The 23,242-nt window shown below is 38.7% G+C and overlaps 3 protein-coding genes across 5 annotated transcripts; 2 read left to right on the top strand and 1 right to left on the bottom strand.

Moving 5' to 3' along the window:
- Positions 1-435: 435 nt before the first annotated feature.
- Positions 436-7,119, bottom strand: FBXO45 (F-box protein 45). Of its 2 annotated transcripts, none has more exons than XM_083364444.1 (3): positions 6,775-7,119; positions 3,494-3,850; positions 436-1,820 (listed from the first exon to the last, which is right to left on the bottom strand). In XM_083364444.1, the coding sequence occupies exons 1-3, from the start codon at positions 7,048-7,050 to the stop codon at positions 1,635-1,637; spliced, it is 819 nt and encodes a 272-aa protein (XP_083220570.1). In that variant the 5' UTR covers positions 7,051-7,119; the 3' UTR covers positions 436-1,634. The 2 variants fall into 2 exon arrangements, with proteins under 2 accessions (XP_083220570.1, XP_083220571.1); XM_083364445.1 differs by having other exon boundaries at positions 6,910-7,119.
- A 91-nt stretch (positions 7,120-7,210) lies between these two features.
- Positions 7,211-10,984, top strand: WDR53 (WD repeat domain 53). Of its 2 annotated transcripts, none has more exons than XM_083363271.1 (3): positions 7,211-7,612; positions 7,983-8,478; positions 10,204-10,984. In XM_083363271.1, the coding sequence occupies exons 2-3, from the start codon at positions 7,996-7,998 to the stop codon at positions 10,765-10,767; spliced, it is 1,047 nt and encodes a 348-aa protein (XP_083219397.1). In that variant the 5' UTR covers positions 7,211-7,612; positions 7,983-7,995; the 3' UTR covers positions 10,768-10,984. The 2 variants fall into 2 exon arrangements, with proteins under 2 accessions (XP_083219397.1, XP_083219398.1); XM_083363272.1 differs by having other exon boundaries at positions 7,211-7,658.
- Positions 10,985-14,056: 3,072 nt separating this feature from the next.
- SMCO1 (single-pass membrane protein with coiled-coil domains 1) lies at positions 14,057-21,158 on the top strand. Its single transcript, XM_083365083.1, has 3 exons — positions 14,057-14,139; positions 19,597-19,734; positions 20,417-21,158. Exons 1-3 carry the CDS (start codon positions 14,090-14,092, stop codon positions 20,811-20,813), a joined length of 585 nt encoding a protein of 194 aa, XP_083221209.1. The 5' UTR covers positions 14,057-14,089; the 3' UTR covers positions 20,814-21,158.
- The last annotated feature ends 2,084 nt before the right edge of the window (positions 21,159-23,242 follow it).

Here is a 23,242-nt window from a genome sequence, read left to right as displayed (position 1 = left end):
CAAATAGTAACCTAGCAAAGAAAAACAACAGAACTGAAAAAGACAAACACGTCTATAGCTACTGCCAAGTATTGGGGATCAGATGCTGACTTAAATGCTACCATTCTGAACTTTTTGTGGAGTAAGTATACTTTCCAGCCGTAGGTTAGAAGCCTTTTAAAAATATATATAAAACTTGTATTTAGCAGCACTCATAGAACTCGATCAGCTTTTCCCGGCTTGAACAAAAATAAAAAAATATCTTTAATGTTTTTCTTTTACATATTTAAGGAATTATCTGATGTCTGCAAGACCACATATTTCAGATTATGTAGAAAATAATGTAAACAATATTTATTTCCTCCCAAATGATGCAATTCTATGCATATGTGGAAAAAACTCTTGAATATCATGTGATATGCTTTTGAAAGAAATATGCACAGGATTGCAACGAAAGTGTTTTATCAATACCTTTAAATAAATAGATTTATAAACAAAATAACATTTAGTACCAACAGCTGGCCTGTGGAATTACAAAGTTAAAAGATAAATTGTGCAGGCAATGAATACCAGGGAATGGCAAAGATCTAGGAAAATCTGGGAAAATCTATTGTGAGAAAGGACAATCATTATATCATCCAGAAGTACTTCCACCACATAAAATTCATTAACTTTTTACAAATTCTTTTCAGCCTCTATAATAAATTTTAACAAAATTAAACCCACCCATACTGAAATTTGTGTATCAGGGATGGAATTCCTGCTTAAATTTCAGTTGATTTAATTTAAGGAGTTGAGTATATTGAAATGACCGCTATTTGGAAATACTTTGGAAACCTAATTTTTCAAAATACATTAGAAATAAATTTTACCCTTCCACATATATACTATTCTATTTATCAATCTCAACCATTATTTAATAAGCATACATTGCTCCTTTTGCCAAAAGAGATGTGGCACAACAAAACAGAAATGCACTTGTATATATTTTGTCCAATTCCTAAACAAAGATTGACATTTGACATGTAGTGGTTTTTCCATTTAAGAAATTACATACTGGTTAGCAAACCTGTCTTTCATTCAATTTTTAGTTTCTATACAAACAATTTTTAAAATACACTCCAGTATAGCTGCACAATATAGCTCTGGAAAACTGATCTCCAGAATCAGTGCTTCCCAGCACAACCAAAATATATTAAATAAAATCCAATAAGTTTATTACCTTTGGTAAAACACACTGGATTAAAGGTTGGAAAAAAATCACTTTCAAAATGGAAACCTTTTCCACAGAACATGTTACTCTCACATATTAGATAACTTCCTCAATCACTTCTATTAAACAATTCCTCATGTATATACAGGATTCCATATTGCCACTCTTAGTACAAAATCCGATGCAACATGCTTGTGGTTAACTGCCTGTTTAACTGTAACCCCCGAGGAATTTTTCTGGTCCGGCAGAAAAAGGAAATGTCAGTGTACTCTGTAAAAAACATTTGGTCTTTTTAATCACAAGTTTTGGTTTCTTGAGCACACATTCATGTATTTTCCTCATGCTGTTCTGTTAACCAATATGCAGGTTTCTCCACATTGTCAACTTGATTTTCATGTTCTTGCTAAAAAAACAAAAACAAAGTAAAACCAGCACAAAACTATCATCCATCTAAAGGTTTTCCTAGATAAACTAACGTCACCTCAGTGTTGCCATATACAGCAGACACTGCTGGATACAGACATGTCTTTGGCAGTCCTCGAAAGGCAACTCCTAAGAACTCATAGCCTCTCTCAAAAGCCAAGGTTTTGTCTTCCATATCCAGGATAACACGAATTCTCTCACCTATCTGTAAATAAAAAGAGGAAAGATTGAAAGAGATGGCAAATATCTAGAGAAAAAAACAACATAAATAAATACAAGTAGGTACTTTGAAAATAGATTTTAAACGTTAATAGTAAACTAAGATACAGCCATTTTTATGTAGTAGATGGTGCTCCAAATGATTACACTGGCTTATCTACAGATAAATTTTGGGAATAAATTTCACTGAACAAGTGGGATTGAAATATATATATACACATACAAACATACATACAAGAGGGCAATTCAGAAATAAACTTCGGTTTGGTTATCAACACTCGCAGATACAGAACTTTTATTATACACATTAGAAAACTACATCATTACTTTTCAAAATAATTGCCATTCATTGTCATAATGTCTTGCAAGGTTTGAAATTCCTTCTGCAAAAAAATCTCCTGCCTGGGAATGAAATGAAGCCACCCTGTAACACCATCGTGAAGCGCATTGTGATCGTCGAAGTGGGGCGACGCAAGCCACTGTTTCATGTGCCTGAAGAGGTGGTAGTTGCTCGGTGCCAAATCTAGGCTAGGGGGTGGGGAGCGGGGTGATCAAAAACATCCCAACGGAACTGCTTCAAAAGTTCTTGGGTGCGTCTAGTGGTGTGTGGGCAAGCATTATTGTGAACCAACACATCGGAAATCAGCATGCCCTAATGCTTGTTATGGATGGCTCGTCTGAGTTTTTGTAACCTTTCACAGTAGACTTCTGGTCAATCCATGCTCCATGAACTTCACCAGCAGTACTCCTTTGGCATCCCACGATACTGTTGCCATAACCTTTCTAGCAGACAATATTTGCTGACCTTTTGGGGGTCTTTGGTATGACACCACACTATTGATTGCCGTTTGCTTTTGGGGTTCACGTATGACAACCAGGTCTCATCAGCAGTCACAATTTTGTTAAGAAATTATTCTCCTTCTTTGTCAGAATGTGTGAAAAAGTCCAAAGCAGAACCCATCCAGTGTGTTTTATGCTCCTCAGAAAGGAGTTTTGGTACCCAACAAGCACAGAAATTGTCGTATTTTCTGTCACTACCTCGTACAAAACAGTCCGAGAAATTTGGGGAAAATCTAAAGAAAGTGCAGATATTGTGAACCGACGAACTTCATGGACCTTTTTGTCAATTTCCTGCATGAGTTCATTGCTGATTACAGATGGGCGGCCACTTCTTGCCTCATCGTGCACTTCAGTTTGTCCATCTTTAAACCATTGATGTTCACCTTCACTCATCACATTTGGTCCGTAAACATTACATAGTTTGCAATGAATCACAGCTGCCAACAATTTTTTTGCACATAGGAATCACATTACTGCACACACTTCACATTTGGCGGGAGTTTATTATGATTTATTTTTATTTTTATCTACTAACCAACTCTGGGTGGCTTCTAATTTGCATCCCACATTGTATTTCAGTTGGGCAAACAAAGCTTATCAGGATTCTTTTTTGCCCCTTTCCATGTCTACATAGACCCTCTGAAGATTTTCCAAAGTTAAGGTATACCCTAAAGCAGATCTTCAGCATGGAAGGAAATGAAGCATGAGAAAATAAGGAATTAAGCATGACAGAATAGGAAACATTAAGTTAACTGCGGAAGAAGTAATCTGTCATAACACTGATGTAGCCCTTTCAAAAAAACATCGGATTTCACTTACTTGATATTTTGGGGCATTGTTGCACTGTGGAAAACTGCCATTGACTTCTCCATTATGTAATAAATTATTGTCCACTAAATTCCAGCCCCAGCTCTGGTCATCACTGCCTAGGAGGGCTACATAACCTTGACACTGCATGGGAGCTCTTTTTGTAGCAATTCCAATTACTGCCACTGTACCAAGAGGACCTTCCCACCAGACTTCCCAAGCATGACGGCCTTCACTAAAGCCAATCTTGGTCCTTGCTCCATCAGTACTCTGAGCAATGGGATTCCGGTGCAAAGTAAATCCATTCTTCTTAATATAGACATTTCTGGAACAATCATTAGTGCTGAAAGCATGCTGAAAGGCACGTACCTAAAAAAAAGTTTTACAAAATAAAGGGAAGTTGAGAAGGTCTTTCAAACTAAATAAGACTGTTTCATTATGTAGCATGAGGCTGTATATTCTGCAATATTTACATTTTTAGTAAACTCATTCAATGAATCCAAACTTTGCAAGCTGAGATAACATGCATTGCATCGATCCATTCACACAATTTCACAGTAACCATGAGATAAATCGTAAAAACAAACTTCAGGAATATTCTTTTACCCCATTGTTTTGCAAATCTATGTACATTACAAACTGTATGATTGTTTGAAGAAAAATGCATCTGTACCAGGCTCTGTTTTAATTAAATAAAAGAATTTGAGTAGTTCTCCAACTATCATCTTTCCCCAAAAGTAAAAAAAAAATCAGTCAGACCTTCCAACTTCTTGCATGATCTTTGTGTGTGTATGTGTGTGAGAAGTTGGAAGGTCTGACTGAAGTTTTTTTAGTTCCACAAACTCTGTTTCCCTGCAGCAGGAAAGAAACGGGCCAGAGCTGGAAAGCAAGTTAGTGAAGAAATGCTATTGGGAACAGAGGAGCTGGGTGGTGGTGCACCAAACTCTACAGCAGTGCCAGGAGGAAAAGCGGCAGGAAACGGGGCTGCCATTTCCAGAACAGAGAAGGGAGACACAGGGTGATGCAGGGCGGCAAGCAAATGCTCTTCTCTGCTCTGCATCGCTGCGCAGAGCTGCTCCCCTCCTCGTTCTCCATTCTCTCCAGTAGCAGTGACGGAGGGCTGGCAGAGGGAGGCGGCAGGGGAGGCTTGCGCTGCCTGCTCACAGCACAAACCACAGGAGAGTTGGTGGAATAGGAGGTGACAACTACTGCCAGGCAGTTGATCTGTAGGGCGAAGCGCGAAGAAAGCCCCTCCAGCAACAAACAGCAGCAGTGGAGCCTTTCGCCATCACTCCCCTTTGGCTCTAAAACGGCGAAGGGGGACCGGGCCTATCCCACCCATCCTCTGTAGCATGGTAGTCTGGCTCAGGAGGGGAGTGAAAGGGAAGGTAGCCGAGCAAGGAATGGCCTGGCTGGGGGGCGCCTGAAATAAACGGGTGCTTGGTATGTGGGACAGCTCCATCCCTTCCCCCACCAGCCTTGCCTTCTTGTGGCGGCAATGACGCGACAGTCATTCTCCTGCCCCATTGCAGCAGCGAGGTGAAACGGAGCGGGCAGGGTCCTAACTAGGGCTTATTTTGGGGATAGGGCTTATATTAGGCCAACCCCCCCCAAAATCAGGGTAGGTCTTATTTTCAGGGTAGGTCTAATTTTGGGGGGGAAAGACGGTATGTGTAATTAACCTATTAACCTAAAATCGGTTCTGATATCGTTGTTTTACTAACCTGACAGCTTATTATTCTAAATAGGAAAGTTTCATTTTGTTTGCAAATAATATTAAAGATTCTAACTACCAGAAAGAATGAGTCCTTACATTTAAAGAGCACCTGTCATTTCAGATCCATCATGGCAGCGCCTGTTAGCGGGCATCCACTCACCTGCTGCCTGCCACGTCCCTCACCTTGTTGTGTTGCTGCCACATCACCAGCTGTCCCATTAAAGTGAATGGGACTGTCGGTGAGCCAACAGCGGGTCAGAGGAGCCGCTGGGGGACAGAGATGCCAGTTGCTCTTTAAAAATTATGATTTAAATCGAGTTGATTTAAATCAAGCCTTTTTACTTGATTTAAATCAAATCCACCCTGGCAGCATTGGCACAAATAGTCTAATCAATGCAGACTGAATTAGAAATAAATATGTAGATATCACATTGTAATGAGCCACTTGTAAGTTTGCAGTGTCACTCTGAGAGGAGAGTAGCTGAAAATTCATCAGCACCAGAAAACTTGCTCATCCACTATTTCTCAGTGAGGTATGGAAAACTTAAAATGTGTTTTACTCCACAACTACTCTGTAAAAAATAATAAAGTAAATTCAGTACATGTCACAGTTCCACATCCTCAGTCTAATTGGATGAAGAGGAGCAGGAGCCTGACTCAGCCTTTCAGAAACAGTAAGCAGAGAAAGGAGAGAATAGGAATCATTTTACAGTGCCTCTCCTTTCCAGTTCTGCTAGTGGAGGACTTTTCCATATGAGGCAGTATCTGGCTCATTTTCCTTAATTCTTTACTACAGTACATTCATTTTAATAATTTGCAACATTCTTACTTGGTTCTTTAGGAAGAGATTGCCAGAGTGTTTTATATAATATCATTAAAATGAGGCAGTATCTTTTTAGCAGGTATATGACCTACAAAAATATGTCTTAAGGCATATGTAATATGTTATAAATGTATAGATGACTTATGAAAGAAAATAAGATGCAAACCTACAACGGGTTTAAAATGACAAATTCTTACAAAGCTGGGGGAGCACAGAAGGGAAAGGGCTCAAAGTTCCAGTTCTTCCACAAACTTCTTCTGCTTCGGCATGATGGAATTCGCTGCCTAAGCTTAAGGCAGCGCCACAATGTCTAATATAAAAGATATCTAGGCCACATCTGCATAACATGTGGGCAAGGAATATTACCCCACCACTGCGATGCAATGCACAGCAAGAGATGAAAGCGGGTGAAAGTATGACAACTCTAGAATCCGCGACCACTATGAGGGTTGAAGACAGCGACCCATCGGAGGATCTCTGAGCAAGTGTGGGAATCTCCTCTCCTTGCCTTCCCAAGAGTCCCATGAGCTTAGCTCGCCCATAAACAACTGAGGCAACTGCGAGGCGTGTCTCCGAGGCTGACCCCACGCTCAGCATCTGAAAGGCTAGAAATGGAGCCGGGAAGCTGCACCGGACTCGACAGAGAGCGGATCGGTAAGCCGCCTCTTCGTCCCCCCCTCCCCTTTTCCCCACCTTCAGTGTGCCTGCGCATGAACACAAGAGCTGAAGCGTCGCCCTACAGGCTCGCCTGACCTTGCCCTTGTAGGTGGGCACGTTGCAGAGGATATCGGTGCGTAGCGCTTCCTCGACGAGGTTGCGAGCCGCCAGGCTGCGCCACACCTCGCTGTTCTCGTCGCCGTGCAAAACGCGGTACCACAGCTTACACACCAACGCGCAGCTCCGTAGTTCCCGGAGGTCCAAGTAGGAGAAGACGAACTCGAGTACCCTACCGGGGAGCCGCCAACCGCCCGCAGCAGCGGCTGAGTTCGGCGCTCCGCCGCTGCCGGCAGCCGCCGCCGCTGCCGCCATAGCCTCAGGCGATTGACCACCGGCCTTCGCGTTCTGCGCGCGCACGCCTTCCAAACCGACCGGCCCGGCCCAGGCGAAGGCGGCGAGAAACCGCGAGCCTACCCGCTAACCAGAGAGCCAATCAGGCGCGCGCCGTCGGCTGCAAAAGGAGGAGGTGCTACCTTGCCAACGAACTCCTCGCCTGTTGCCGGCAAGGAGAGGCGGAAATGAGCGCGTTTGTTTGAGAGGTCTTGTTATATGGAGGCGTCGGGAAGTGCCGCTCCTGATCTTACATTTTCGAGTACCGCAGAGGCAAGAACAATCTAGGACCTGTGTTGAAGCTGGTTTCTTGGACAACACATCTTTTATTTATTCTATTTTAATGTCATGCGGTGTGGAGCAGGGCCTTGAACGTGAGCCGGCCATTTTGGTTGAGGGCATTGCTGAGCATGAGAAAAAGGATGCCGTCCTAAACGCATGCGTAAAAACTTCACCTGTCAAGGGGGAATACTAAACAGACCCAGCAGATTTTCTTTGCCGGAAGAGAGTTTGGTATCGGGAGAAATTGATTCTTTCCTTTGAGGTAATGCAAGAATCGAGTGAAGTAGGAAAGTGGCGGCTGGGTTAAGGTGGCTGATTTGTTATACATTTATTTGAACCTTATACCGCATGTATTTATTCAACGGCCTATCTCAAACGCATTGTGTTTATACACACTACTGTATTCATTGTGCCTAAGGATTAAGTTTACATTGGAAAATATTAGTGTCCCAAATCGATTGATTGTGATTGTAAGGTTTGAGAGTCAGTATACTGGAATTTAGATGTGTAAGTGTTTAAATAAGTAGGTGCTTCATTTGAATAAGTTAATCTAAAAATAACACAATACAATCACTTTTTGATTCTTCAATATATATCAAAACAAAATATCACTCTGATCAATTTTTTTCCAGTCTGCCTTGAGATATGATGGCAAAGAAGTGGACCAATGGACATTCTTCTTCAATACTAAGCTTAAATGTGAGCAAAGACGGTCTATTGGCTTCAGGAGCAGAAGGAGGGGAGCTCACAATTTGGAGTGCTGAAGGAAATCCATTGGAATGTGTACAGCTTCAAAAAGCAGATGATGTCACTAGCGTTATATTTTCTCCCACTTGTTCTAGAAGACTCTATGCTTCTCATGGGGAAATTATTAGCATGCTGGATACCAGGTGTCTCAAGGAGCCAGTTGAATGTTTCCATGTAAATGAGGAAGAGATCAATTGTCTTTCAGTAAATGAAGCAGACAGTTTCTTAGCTGCTGCAGATGATTCTGGAGCCATAAAGATAATTGACTTACAAAGCAAGAAGTTGACTCGCTGCCTGCAACGACATTCAAATATTTGTGCATCTACTGCATTTCGACCCCAGAGGCCACAAAGCCTTCTTTCATGTGGCCTGGATATGAAGGTGATCAGCAGTAGATGAAAGCTTACTAAATATCACTTGTTTGATAGGTGTAAACCAGGGGTCTTCAAACTTGGCCCTTTTATGACTTGTAGACTTCAACTCCCAGAATTCCTCAGTTAGGCATGCTGGCTGAGGAATTCTGGGACTTGAAGTCCACAAGTCATAAAAGGGCCAAGTTTGAAGATCCCTGGTGTAAACAATCACAGTAGAGTTTTATGTTATGCCAACTAATGCTGTTTCTTTAGTTGTTTTGATAATGGTGACTAGATATGTGGAATTTTTGTTATTACCGTATATTCCATCAGGGGAAGTATTTTATGCACTATAAAGCAAATGGGGAAGGGTCACAACAGAAGTTGATTACTATTATTCTTCCTACCATTGTAATTTTTATATCAAAACATCTGTTCCCTTGGTCCTAGAAATACTTTTGCCATCTTGTCAATTGCTATAATTGTTCAAAAACGATTGTTTTTCTATAGAAGTATAGAATAGGTCAGCTGAACCAGATTTAAAAAATGCTTTCTGAAAGTTAACTTGCTCAGAATCACAACATCAGCTGCAAAATTAAAGCTAAGGCTGAAGTAGTAAGTGAGATATCAGCATTGTTTCCCAACTGAAACATTACTTTGATTGATGCAGAAGATAGAAAATTGATTAAGGATAGGAGATAAGGAAAGAAAAGGATGTATACACAATGATACTTTACTGCCAACAAAACACACATTGTTGCCAGATGAGATTACTTTTTGCTTTATCCTTTGGAACAGATATAGGATTCTGCAGAATGCAGAGAATGAAAAACTCCAAAAGAATGAATAAAAATCAACTCAGTATTTGGCTTTCTAAATAATATACTATACAGGACTGAGTTCTACAGAATAGCAGTTTAATCTTTATTTATCATAATTGCACACCTCAATTGAAGAGGCTTTAAAAATCAACTCAGTATTTGGCTTTCTAAATAATATACTATACAGGACTGTGTTCTACAAAAAAAAACAGTTTAAGCTATCATAATTGCACACTTCTCAATTGAAGAGGCTTTTGGTTATTACAATTAAGAGCAGACTATACAACAGGGGTCTTCAAACCTGGCCCTTTTATGACTTGTGGACTTCAACTCCCAGAATTCCTCAGCCAGACATGCTGGCTGAGGAATTCTGGGAGTTGAAGTCCACAAGTCATAAAAGGGCCAAGTTTGAAGACCCCTGCTATACAACCATACAACCGAAAATAATGCTACCAAGAAATCATCCAATTACTCTAAGGCCTCTAAAATAAATTAGGCCAACCTAATTTCTGGTAGGGTCTATTCTATAACATATATGGTGCCACTGAAAAGCAGCACGTATCTACAAGTCTCTGTCCCATGGGCTTTAAACATTTTCTTGTTTAACCACTGTGCTGGAAATCTATAATTTCCACATAATATAGCTTGATCAATTTGGTAGATAGATATAATATGTGTAGTAAATAAAAGTAAAAGGATATTATTTTTAATTTAAGAGTCTCTGAAATTGAAGCAGTTTATAAATTTCAAAAATAATGAAAGAGTAATTCTATATTAGATATAATTTAAGTCAACAGATGCTTTTTATCTGTAAACTAAAGCATAATTTATGTGAGTTGTATCACTGTGTCATTCTGGGGAACGTGACAATGAAAGTTTACATTTACATGACTTCTAAATTAAGAAATCTTTTTGTTTTGCTTTGTTTACAGATTATAATGTGGAACTTGCAAAAAACCCGTCCACAGTGGATTATGAACTTGCAAGAAGAAGAAGCAGCAGCAGCTGAGCAAGGGATTGGCCAACTCTTTAACCCACCATTGATTCATTCACTGTCTGTTTCTACTTGTGGCAATGTCTTTGGCTGTGGAGCTGAAGATGGTAAAATCAGAATCTTTCGAGTAACAGGTGCCAAGTTTGAACAGGAAGTAGCGTTTAAAGGTCACTCATTAGGAGTGTCACAGATTTTCTTTCTGCCGGAAATGTATTGCTTTATTACAGGGGGAAATGATGGTAGAATATTGTTGTGGGATGTTAGCAATGAAATTGGAAAATTAAAAAGTCCAAACAAGGCAATTCACAAAAAGAAAAATGCCACCAAGAAAGTCGACAAAATGAACCCAGAGCACACAAATGAATGCCTATCCATTTCGCCCAAATTGACCATTGAACATGGAGAAAAAGTGAACTGGATTTCATATGTGTCAATTAACGGTTCTAAGAAAATATTGGTTGCTGACCAAAGTAGTGATATATCCATGTATCCTATTTCTTGAACTCTTCATATCTTTAGGTAGGCAATCAATGTCTGGTACAGTATTTTGGATCTACTAATTTTCTGGTGCATTATTCCTACTACCTCCCATAAATAAGCCAATTCTGTGTACTACTAAAAGTTATTTTGCTAGTTCATATATAGTACTACTTTTGGAATAACTAATTGGTGTGATCTTACTGGTAAGCTTGCAATAAAAATGTATATGTGAATAAAGAACTGGGTTTTAAAACAAAAGAAAAATAGAGACTTGTCTTTTTTAATATATGTTCTTATAAATTCTACTGGCAGAAATAGATTTTTAAAATAACAGAATAACAGACTTTGGAAGGGACCTTGGAGAAGTGGTGGGATTCAAATATGTGAACAACCGGTTCTCTGTGTGGATGCCACTTCCGGAAGTCCATTCTGGGCCTGGGCAACAAAAATGTAGTTAACCGGTTCTGCCGAAATGGTGCAAACTGGCTGGATCCCACCACTGCCCTGGAGGTCTTGTAGTCCAATCCCTGCTCAAGCAGAAAACCCTATACCATTTCAAACAAGTGGCTATCCAGTCTCTTCTTAAAAGCCTCCTGTGATGAAACACCCACAACTTCTGAAGGAAAACCATCTCACTGATTAATTGTTCTTACTTTTAGGAAATTTCTCCTTATGCTTCTCTCCTTGATTAGTTTCCATCCATTGTTCCTTGTTTTGCCTTCTGGTGCTTTGGAAAATAGGTTTTACTCCCTCTTCTTTGTGGTAGCCTCTCAAATATTAGAACACTGCTATCATGTCATCCCTAGTCCTTTTCACTAGACGAGCTATAACCAATTCCTGCAACCTTTTTCATATGTTTTACCCTCCAGGTTCCTAATAATCTTTTTGCTCTTCTCTGCTCTTCTTATGGTTAAGAAGTAAAACTGAGTTGATAAATGGCTTGAAGAACCTGAACAAGTTCTGCAAATATCTCCTATTAGTGTCTTGGAGGATCAGCAGCAAATTCAGACAATCATGGATTGTTCAGTCCAGAATAAAGCTTCTAATAAAGCTCTTTTAAATGTTGACAAGTTGTTTTATCAAAAAGCCCAGCATATGGGATCTGACACTTGCTTTGCTTTACTAATGGCTGACATCAGGTCTATTCAAGATAATTAATGCTCAACTTTATATCTCTGGTATATATGGGAAATTATTATTGTTTGAAGAAAAACAATGCAAATGAAGTGTTTTTCTTAAACAATTTATAAAATAGAAAACTATATTTCAGTTAAAAGAATTCAATTACACAAATAGTAATAGATGCCTTTAGTGCAATCCCAAAACAACTAGAGCACCACTTGAACACCATTGGTATTGACAAGTTCACCACCAGTCAATTGCAAAAAGCAGCTTTACTTAGAACAGCTTACATTCTGTGACGATACCTCTAACAGCATAAAACACCCACATTTGCCTATCCCAGGTCCTTGGGAAGGACTCAATAGGTGGAGTAAAATGCTAAATCCAGTCTGAATATCTTGCTGAGTGTGGGATGAATGGATAAAAATGCCAAATCCAGTCTGAATATCTTGCTGAGTGTATACACACATGCATACATGTGAAATTAACCTTTTGTAAATTATTTTGGAAGGACATGGCCCTGAAAACTAGCATGTCCTTTAAATAGTTATATGAAAATAAATATTAACCTTCACATAATAATTATGAGAAAGACTTTAGTTGCTTTATTTTAGACATTTCCAACCTCTAAGGAATGGATGTTTCCCCTGCCCATAAATACTTAGAACATATACAATGCTGAGAATTAAAGTCATCTATGCAAACTGAAAATAAGTGAACAAATAATAAAAAAGGAAAAATACATAATGAAAATAACTTTTGAAAATCTATTCTAATGGAAACCTTAGCAAGTTTTGTAATGCAGTGTAGGGATAGGATTCTGTTGTGGGAACCTAGTTTGGTTTCTGATTCCTCTATCAACAAGAAAAACATTTGTATTATTTGAAGCAGGCAACTGATGAAATCAGTCAATACAAGATTAGAAATAAAACGTAGAATACCAAATATCAAAGATGCCTCCATTTATAATTATTATTTTTGTAGTGTGCTGTTTTTCCACCTCCTACTAAAACATGTTTTGCATGGATATAGAGCAGCAGCATGCCTGGCTGAGGAATTCTGGGAGTTGAAGTCCACAAGTCATAAAAGGGCCAAGTTTGAAGACCGCTGATATAGAGTGACCTTTAAGTGTTGCTGAGCTACATCTTTCAGCATCCCTTACTATTAGCTTATGTTGGAAATTGAGTTCAGCAATGTTTGAAGTGCTGGATTTTGTGCAGGCACGTTGGAATGTGGAAGTGGGCATTTATTGACTTACACTATATATATTGGATGAGACAAATGACTTATTTGTTTAACTGGATTCTCACACAAGTTTTAGCGCTTGTGTGGAAAACAGATCATTTTTATGTGATATTTATTGAGAAATATTGAAAAATTTAAAGGGTGCAAAAACCTTTAAGCACCACTGTAAACATTAGATCTGAATACAATATCACAAAATAGCCTAATGAGAAGAGCTTATATTTAGCACCACTGAGAACATCTTAATACAAAAAGACAAAAGATTTTGGTTAGAATAAGAACCCTGGACTCCAATTATTGCTGAACTATTCCCCAGAGATCCCAGCCAGCATGACATTCGAGTCCCACCAGGCTCAAGGTTGACTCAGCCTCCCATCCTTCCGAGGTAGGTAAAATGAGGACCCAGATTGTTGGGGGCAATTAAGCTGACTTTGTAATAATGCCGCTTGGGGTGTGTGTGTGAAAGCCCTAATAAGCAAGCATATACATAGAATGAAGGCTACTGCTAAATTTGTAAGCCGCCCTGAGTCTTTGGAGAAGGGCGGGATATAAATGGAATTAAAATAAAAATAAAATAAAGAAATTTAACACATAAAGTTACTATATTATAGATTCATATGAATCTAAAATTAATGGTTAATTACAACAATCCTGCATGTGACCTGTACCTAGGAGCCAGTTCATAGCATTAAATTATGATTTCCTTTTATGGATCCATATGATGTTTGTAGACTTAATGTATGTTTGCATGAAACTAAGAAGAGAAACTATACTGTGATTACCATGCTGTAGTTTAATAAACAATGTGCTTGCGAGTACAGTATGTGTTAATATTCTATATTTGGATTTCCTAGCTATAAAAAGCTTTAAGAGAAAACTGACCTTCAGCACCAGTTGGATTACTAGGTATATCTCTGCTGTCTGTTATGGAACAGAAGTCAAGAGACATTTGAAACATACATCTCTTATTCCTGAAGATGGCCAAACAGCATTTATCTCTGTGTGTCCTGAACAAGACATTAAACAGGTCACAAGTTGACTTTTGCTGGGAAGGTTTGTTTTGGGAAGGGTCTTGGAATGGCATATTTCATATGTTAAATATTTCTTTTGAATATTTTCTCCTGACCTGTTTTGCTTTGTAAATCTACATAATGTCTCAGATAAAAGAAATGTAATAATGCTGTACTTGAAATCATTCTTATTAAAGAAGTGGTGACTTACAAAGCTTCAAAGACCAGGATGGATAATGGAAAATGCCTACTTTAAAATAGAAATTGAATCTTTCTATAATTATGCATTGTTTTATTTTTTCAGAAATACCAAAATAATTAAAAATATAAACTAGTTAGCTACAGAATTGGCAGCATTTCACTTGTTTCATCTTTACTCTGGAGGAGGATTTTTAAAAATAGCCAGCTGCTCAGTAATTTAGCATTTTGGAACTGCAATGTTAAACATGGAACATTATAAATAACTGAAATGATTATGCATTTGTGATTGTGTAATCTGTTGGTACATTGTGACAATTCCATTTGTTGTTAGTTGCAAAGTTGTGTCTGACCCATCGCGACCCCATGGACAACATTCTTCCAAGCCTTCCTGTCCTCTACCATCTTCTGGAGTCCATTTAAGCTCACTCCTTCTGCTTCAGTGACTCCATCCAGCCACCTCATTCTCTGTCATCCCCTTCTTCTCTTGCCCTCAATCTTTCCCAGCATTAGGCTCTTCTGCAGTGAGTCCTTCCTTCTCATTAGGTGGCCAAAGTATTTGAGTTTCAAGGATCTGGCCTTCTAAAGAGCAGTCAGGGTTGATCTCTAGGACTGACCGGTTTGATCGCCTTGCAGTCCAAGGGACTCACAGGAGTCTTCTCCAACACCATAGTTCAAAGGCCTCAATTCTTTGGCGCTCAGCCTTTCTTATGGTCCAACTTTCACAGCCATACATTGCAACTGGGAAGACCATAGACTTGACTATACGCACTTTTGTTGACAGGGTGATGTCTCTGCTTTTTAGTGTGCTATCTAGATTTGCCATGGCTTTCCTCCCCAGGAGCGTCTTTTAATTTCTTGGCTGCAGTCCCCATCTGTGGTGATCTTGGAGCCCAGGAAAAAAAATCTGTAACTACCTCCATTTCTTCCCCATCTATTTTCCAGGAATTGAGAGGGCTGGATGCCATGATCTTGGTTTTCTTAATGTTAAGTTTCAAGCCAACTTTTGCACTCTCCTTCACTCGTAACAAGAGGCTCTTTAGTTCCTCTTCGCTTTCTGCCATTAGAGTGGTATCATCTGCATATCTTAGGTTGTTAATATTTCTCAGAGGAATCTTAATTCCAACTTTTGATTCATCTAGCCCTGCCTTTCTCATGATATGCTCTGCATATAAGTTAAATAGGCAGGGCAACAGTATACAGCCTTGCTGGACTCTTTTCCCAATTTTGAACCAATCAGTGGTTCCGTGTCCAGTTCTTACTGTTGCTTCTTGACCTGCATATAGGTTTCTCAAGAGACAAATAAGATGGTCTGGTACTCCCATCTCTTTAAGAACTTACCACAGTTTGTGATCCACACAATCAAAGGCTTTAGCATAGTCAATGAAGTAGAAGTAGATGTTTTTCTGGAACTCCCTAGCTTTCTCCATGATCCAGCGTATGTTGGCAATTTGATCTCTAGTTCCTCTGCCCCTTCGAAATCTTGCCTGCACTTCTGGTACTTCTCGATCCACATACTGCTGGAGTCTAGCTTGTAGGATTTTAAGCATAACTTTACTAGCATGTGAAATGAGTGCAATGGTGCAATAGTTTGAACATTCTTTGGCACTGTCTTTCTTTGGAATTGGAATGTAAACTGATCTTTTTCCAATCCTGTGGCCACTGTTGAGTTTTCCAAATTTGCTGGCAAATTTAGTGTAGCACTTTTACTGCATCATCTTTTAAGATTTCGAATAGCTCAGCTGGAATACTGTCACCTGCACTAGCTTTGTTGTTGCTTAGGTTTCCTAAGACCCACTTCACTTCACATTCTAGGATGTCTGGCTCAAGGTCAGTGACCACCTCATCATGGTTATCAGGGACGTTAAGCTCGTTCTTGTATAGTTCTTCTGTGTAATTTTGCCACCTCTTCTTAATCTTTTCTGCCTCTGTTAGGTCCCTGCCATTGGTCTTTTATCATGCCCATTTTTGCATGAAGCGTTCCCTTCATATCTCCAATTTTCTTGAAGAGATCTCTGGTCCTTCCTATTCTATTGTTTTCTTCTATTTCTTTGCACTGTTCATTTAAGAAGACATTCTTATCTCTTCTAGCTATTCTCTGGAATAATGGGCTCCCTCAGGGCTCTGTATTGGCCCCATCCTTATTCAATTTATATATTTCCGATATACCACCCACGCTATCAACAAAGTTCTCTTACGCTGATGACTTGGCATTAGCATATAGCCACAAGAACATCGAAGTTACAGAAGGTGTACTTACAGCCGACCTTACAACTCTGAGCACATACTTCCACCAATGGAGGTTAATCCCAAGCGTAAGTAAGACAGTCACATCATGTTTCCACCTTAATAATAAACTGGCAAAAAGAGAACTCAATGTATACCTAAATAACAAATTGCTCCCATATGAGGCAACTCCAAAATATCTGGGGGTCACCTTAGACAGGACCCTGTCTTTTAAAAAACATATTCAGAATATGGCTGCCAAGGTTAACAGCAGAAACAACATTCTGCAAAAACTATGCGGAACAACTTGGGGAGCTTCAGCTCCAACTCTTCGATGTGCAGCCCTTGGGCTTTGCTACTCTGTAGCAGAATACTTCACACCTGTATGGATAAACAACTCACATACAAGACTTGTTGATGTTCAACTCAACCATACGATGAGATTAATTACTGGGTGCATAAAATCTACACCTATTCACTGGCTACCAGTTCTTAGCCACATACTTCCCCCACACTTACGACGACAAGAAGCTCTCATTCGGGAGTATAGTAAAATCCTGCTAAACTCCTCTCTACCCATTCATGCCTATACCTCTGATGTCTTAAGATGTCGATTAAAGTCAAGAAATCCACCACTCCTCACAGCGCTTAAGCTGCTGGCCGAACATCAGAGCACTATACAAAAGTGGATGGAAGCATGGAGTAGCTATACCTCCCAAGATATTTCTGAGCATATTAATCCTAATAGTATACCTCCAGGATTTAATCTACCCCGACACATATGGGTGACATACAATAGAATTAGAATGACTCATGGGGTGTGTGCCGATTCTCTGTATAAATGGGGAAAGACACCTTGTGATTGCGGGGCTCCCCGACAGACTATCCAACATATAGTGAGGGAATGCACTAATAGAAGATACCCAGAAGATTTTAAGGACTTCCTCTGCGTAACAACGGCAGCTACTGACTGGATCTCCAAACTCGACATAAAACTCTGAAATGTTATTTCTGTTTTCCTCTTAGGTTTTATAATTGCTTCTTTTTAAAAAAAATTGTTTTAACTGTTCTAACTTGTAAATATGAAGTGCTTTTAATTCTGTGTGTGACCAGCCATACGCTAAATAAATAAATCTAGAAGTCTGCATTCAATTGGGCGTATCTATCTTTTTCTCCCTTGCCTTTTGCTTCCCTCCTTTCCTCAGCTATTTGCAAAGCTTCCTCAGACAGCCATTTTGCTTTCTTGCATTTCTTTTTCTTTGGGATAGTTTTAGTTGTTACCTTTTGTACAATGTTGCGAACCTCCGACCATAGTTCTTCAGGCAGTCTGTCTATCAGATCTAATTCCTTAAATCTATTTGTCACCTCTAATGTATATTCATCAGGGATATGATTTAGTTCATACCTGAGTGGCCTAGTGCTTTTCCCTACTTTCTTTAGTTTAAGCCTAAATTTTGCAACAAGAAGCTGATGGTCTGAGCCACAGTCAGCTCCTGGTCTTGTTTTTACTGACTGTATAGAGTTTCTCCATCTTTGGCTGCAGAGCACATAGTCAATCTGATTTTTGTGTTGACCGTCTAGTGATGTCCATGTGTATAGCCGTCTCTTGGGTTGTTGAAAAAGAGTGTTTGCTATGACTATCGTATTCTCTTGACAAAATTCTGTCATCCTGTGCCCTGCTTCATTTTGTACTCCAAGGCCAAACTTGCCTGTTATTCCGGTTATCTTTTGGCTTCCTACTTTAGCATTCCAATCCCACATGATGATAAGGACATCATTTTTTGGTCTTAGTTCTATAAGGTGCTTCATAGAACCGGTCAATTTCATCCTCTTCAGCACCGGTGGTTGGGGCGTAGACTTGAACTACTGTGATATTGAATGGTTTGCCTTGGATTCGAACTGAAATCATTCTGTCATTTTGGGGTTTGTATCCCAGTATTGCTTTTCCTACTCTTTTATTGACTATGAAGGCTACTCCATTTCGTCTGAGGGATTCTTGCCCGCAGTAATATACCTGACGGTCATCTGAATTAAATTCACCCATTCCTGTCCATTTTAGTTCACTGATTCCTAAGATGTCGATGTTCAGTCTTATCATCTCTTGTTTGACCATGTCCAGCTTTCCTTGATTCATGGCTCTTACATTCCAGGTTCCTATGGAGAAAAACTTTACAGCATGGGACTTTCCTTTCACCACCAGATACATCCACAGCTGAGCGTCCTTTCGGCTTTGGCCCAGTCGCTTCATTCTTTCTGGCACTACTAGTACTAGCCCTCTGCTCTTCCCCAGTAGCATATTGGACGCCTTCTGACCTGAGGGGCTCATCTTCCAGCGTCATATTTTTTTCCTTTTGGTACTGTCCATGGGGTTTTCATGGCAAAGATACTGGAGTGGGTTGCCATTTCCTTCTCCAATGGATCACATTTTGTCAGAACTCTGCTATTACCTGTCCGTCTTGGGTGGCCCTGCACGGCATATCTTATAGCTTCATTGAATTACGCAAGACCCTTCGCCACGACAAGGCAGTAATCCATGAAGGAGGGTAATTCCATAAAGATAAGTATTTCTATAATGAACACTGGAGAAAAAGAATTGACTTACTTATGATTTAGTTATAAACTATGTTTATACAGCTGGTCAATCAATATAGATTAAATTTTATTTACTAAATTTTAGGAAAATAAATGTACCAAGAGATCCTTTTACTACACAAAGCTGAAAAGAAATTGACCTTGCCAAAGCATTGCTGCATTTTCAAAAAATTCTCTTCATTATTTGTATATTTTTTAAAAATAACATTTTCAAAATATACAGTGAAGTAGAATAAACTGTTCTACATGGGGAAAAGATTGCAAGTAAACTACAGCATTATGACAATATCATGTAGACTATATGGATAGAAGCTAAAGAATCCAAGTTCCAAACTGATATACCAGTCTATCAAGTATACATCATCTATTATATAAGAGCTCTTTAGTCAAACTGGAAAACATTCTTTAGAATGGGTGGGTCTTGATTCTAATTTCCTTTGGCTTTTTAATCTTACTAGAATTGAGAACAAGCTGCAAACTATGAAGTCACAATATATTGTATTAGATTCTGGCATTCAGAAATTATCAGAGAAGTTTGACTTTTGGAATACGGTTCTAGACCAAGATGTGATGTGGACATCACTGCTAGAAGACAGGTAAGAAAAATAAAAATATAGGTTATAAAAATTTTGGGAGTAATATAATGGCTGTCTGGCAATGGGATCACAAATGTTCTTTTGGGTTAATAAAATTTTAATAGCTTTTCCCAACTTTGTTCCCTTTCAGTATGCTGGACTATAACTTCAAAGTCTCTTGGAAGCATAGTCAGCATCTGGGACTTCAGAGTTGTAATGTAAAACATCTAGAATACATAAGGGTGCGAGTAATACTAGCTTTAAGACTTAACAGAATGGCTTAAAAACATCAGACTTTGTTTCCATTATGAAATGTTTATTCCAAACAGTTCAGTTATGGAGCATTACCCAAATCTTGAAAAGAAAATTTAATTTTACATGCATTTCTAAATAAACATTGCTTTCAATTTTATTTGGACATTGAAATAAAATGTTGCAAATTGTATTGAATTAATAGAACTGTAATGTGTGGTTGAATTCCACTTTGATGGACCATGCAGTTAATAAATATAAATATTACAGCTTTAGCCTGTAACCCTAAGGATACACCTGGAAATAATTTTCATCTAAACTAATGGTATTTACTTTAAAATGGAGACAAATAGAATTTTGCAACATGGCTACTTCTCAAATGGAAATAATTTGTGGGCCTGTTGATATAAACCGCAAAGGTAAATTGTTTTTCTTAAACATCTTTTTGCAGGTTTAATTCTGTGGAGATAAATCTCTTCTATAGCTATATCTGTGAAACTGTTCAGTGTCTACATTCTCATGTGGTAGAAAGCATACCTGATCTTGCCAGAGTATTGCCTACATTATCATCTGTTCTGAGGAGGAAAGATAAAAACAAAAGAATTAAATCAGCATGGGAATCGGCACTGGAGATATTGGGACTCCAGGAAGAAGATGTTAAAGCTTTCTGTACATTTTACATTACCTATAGCCAGGATGCAAACTATTTCCCTGATAAACTAAGGCAACATTATACCCAAGACATCCAATCTATTGTAAACAAAGTGGTGAATAATCAAGTCCTTCACCATAGCCTATTATGTGCTATTAATATAGTGGAAAACAAGAAAGTTTCAAGATATATGTAAACCACAAATATATTCTGAAACAATACTTTTCCTCCAGAAATATATGACATGTTCTCCAATAAAGGAAAATATTTAATTCAAATTGATTGAAAGATGCAAGACTTCTCAGTTTATGTATAATTGGGGGAAGCAATATTGGCCTGCTTTACAAAGCTGTGGAACAGATTACACAGATAATGTTTGTAAAGTGAACACTAGAAAGCATAATGTAAGTGCTAAACATTTCCATTTTGTGTGTAACATCTTTTAAAATCCTTCCATTAGTTATTTCAGCAGAGGAGGTGGGCTGCAGTTATCAGGAATTTCATTTTGTTGTTTCCAATGTGAAATATGTCTAATCCTTGAATAGCATATGGAATTTATTTATTTAGTCATTGATACCAAAGACCTAGTTGTGTGGATCTAGGATATTACATATGTGACATATAATATTTTGTGGTGCAAATCTATTTGGCATGCTGCCAAATATTCACCTTTATTGTATATATATGATTGTAAAGTCCCTGGCCCTTAACTTAAATTTGAGATACCATTAGATACCTAATCAGGCAACTCAAATGGAGGCTTCTTGAGGAAACAGTGCTTTAATTGATCAAATAAAACAGCTGGGTGGCAAACAATCTGGAACGCTGGCAGAGTTACATCCAGAAGTGCCACATCTTAGAAAGTTAGTAGCATTGCTTTATAAACTTTGTTAGCCAATGAAAATCAGACAACAGGGCCATTACATCATAAGGAAGACATCAATCATTCCTGTATACTCCATTATTCTCTTCTTCAGTACATCCCATCCATATGCCTGTTTCCCAAACTTGCATGAAATTTGTCCCTGACGCAAATGCTGATTACAGAAGCGAGATAGCAATAGTCAGGCTAAATAATTTCTTTTTGCTGCAGTTAAAGAACCCTTCAATATAACATTTTCTGTCACAAATCTATGACTTTGATGTAGTGTGCTGCCAAATATTCACCTTTATTGTACACACAACAGCAATATCACTTGCAAATGTCCACACATGGTAGGCAGATGACTGAGAAAATAGGAGTGTGTCCCAAAGGTGATAGGAAACTATCCAATTGGAAATAACAAAACATAATTGCTCTCTGATTACTAAAGAGATTCCAAAGAGAAAATCTCAAGAATCACTCACTGCATTGACAGTGGATTCATATTGAAATGACAAAAAAAGAATTTTTGTATAAACAGAAGAGGAAGAGATGAATGATATACAAAAGCAAATATATTTGGAGGAGCAGCTTTATGAAGGATATAAACAGGAAGAAGATAGGCTTTGTACATTCAGAAGGCACTGGACAGAGAACAGAAAAGACTAAATCGCAAAAGTGTCTCCTCTGATGAGTATCATTTGTGCCCTACCTACAACATCTAAGGCAGTAGGAAAATCCCTAGCTGCAAACTTTTAAAGGCTTCCAAGAGCCAGAAAGAAGTCAACCCATAGGCATTCCCAGTGAGAATGAGAGACCTTCTAGCAAACACCAGACAAAACCATTTGTAAAAGATGGGAATGTTCTGAACTGTATGAACTCTAATTTAAACAATGTAGAATTGCTGACAAACAAAGGAGGAGTATCCAGTTGGTTAGAAAAATGGATTGTCATTAGGTGCTTGGGTTGATTTTCAAGCTAATATTTGGGTATATTTCTGGGTTTTGGTCAATTTGTCTGAAATTTCTGGGTCATCATTTTAAAACTAAAATCATTATTTGAAACACTTGCATACATCATGGCTTGTGCCTGTGTATTTTTAATTCTTAGAATGAATATAGTTATGGATAAAAGCCAGACTCTTGAGTTTATCTGTAATGCTTTCAGCATGAAATCACATTTTTACACAGAAGGAAGTGATATTTTTGGAAAACCTGAAGTCACAATCGTTATCAAAAAGTACTACCAATGATAATTTCAGGATGTGGAGATGATCATTTTACAAGGCAAAAGGAGCTTCCAGAGATTCTTACAGTATGGAAATTCATAAATCAAAATACACAAATCTTAAACAGTCTAGAAGATGTAATCGATGGAGTATATATCAAGTATTTAATCTGAAGTGGTTAAGTGCTTTGGTTTTCTCCCATAGATTGGAGGAGTTAAATACTCTCAGGCAGCTCATTCATTGGCCAGAAACTTTTACGCTAATAGTAGAAGTTCTTATTTCCTCCTGCTTTTGTAGCAGTTCTTGGTCCAGTTATTCGTTTCCTGTGTGGCTCAGGATAGGCAGCCCATTTTAAAGTTCTGTTTTCACAGTAGAATTCCCTGCAGCTTCTCGTATGAGTTTTTTGAGTTCTTCACGACTTGCCGTCAAAAGGAATGACGCAATTGGAAGGACTCAGACACCACCCTAGGTTTCTTCTGTTTAGAGTTATTACATTTGTAGCGACTGCCCCATTATATAAGGCGGAATTCCCTTT

The sequence above is a fragment of the Vipera ursinii genome (genome assembly GCF_947247035.1).
Source record: "Vipera ursinii genome assembly, chromosome: 5".
NCBI classification, from domain to species: Eukaryota; Metazoa; Chordata; class Lepidosauria; order Squamata; family Viperidae; genus Vipera; species Vipera ursinii.
This window is presented reverse-complemented; position numbering and strand designations above follow the sequence as displayed.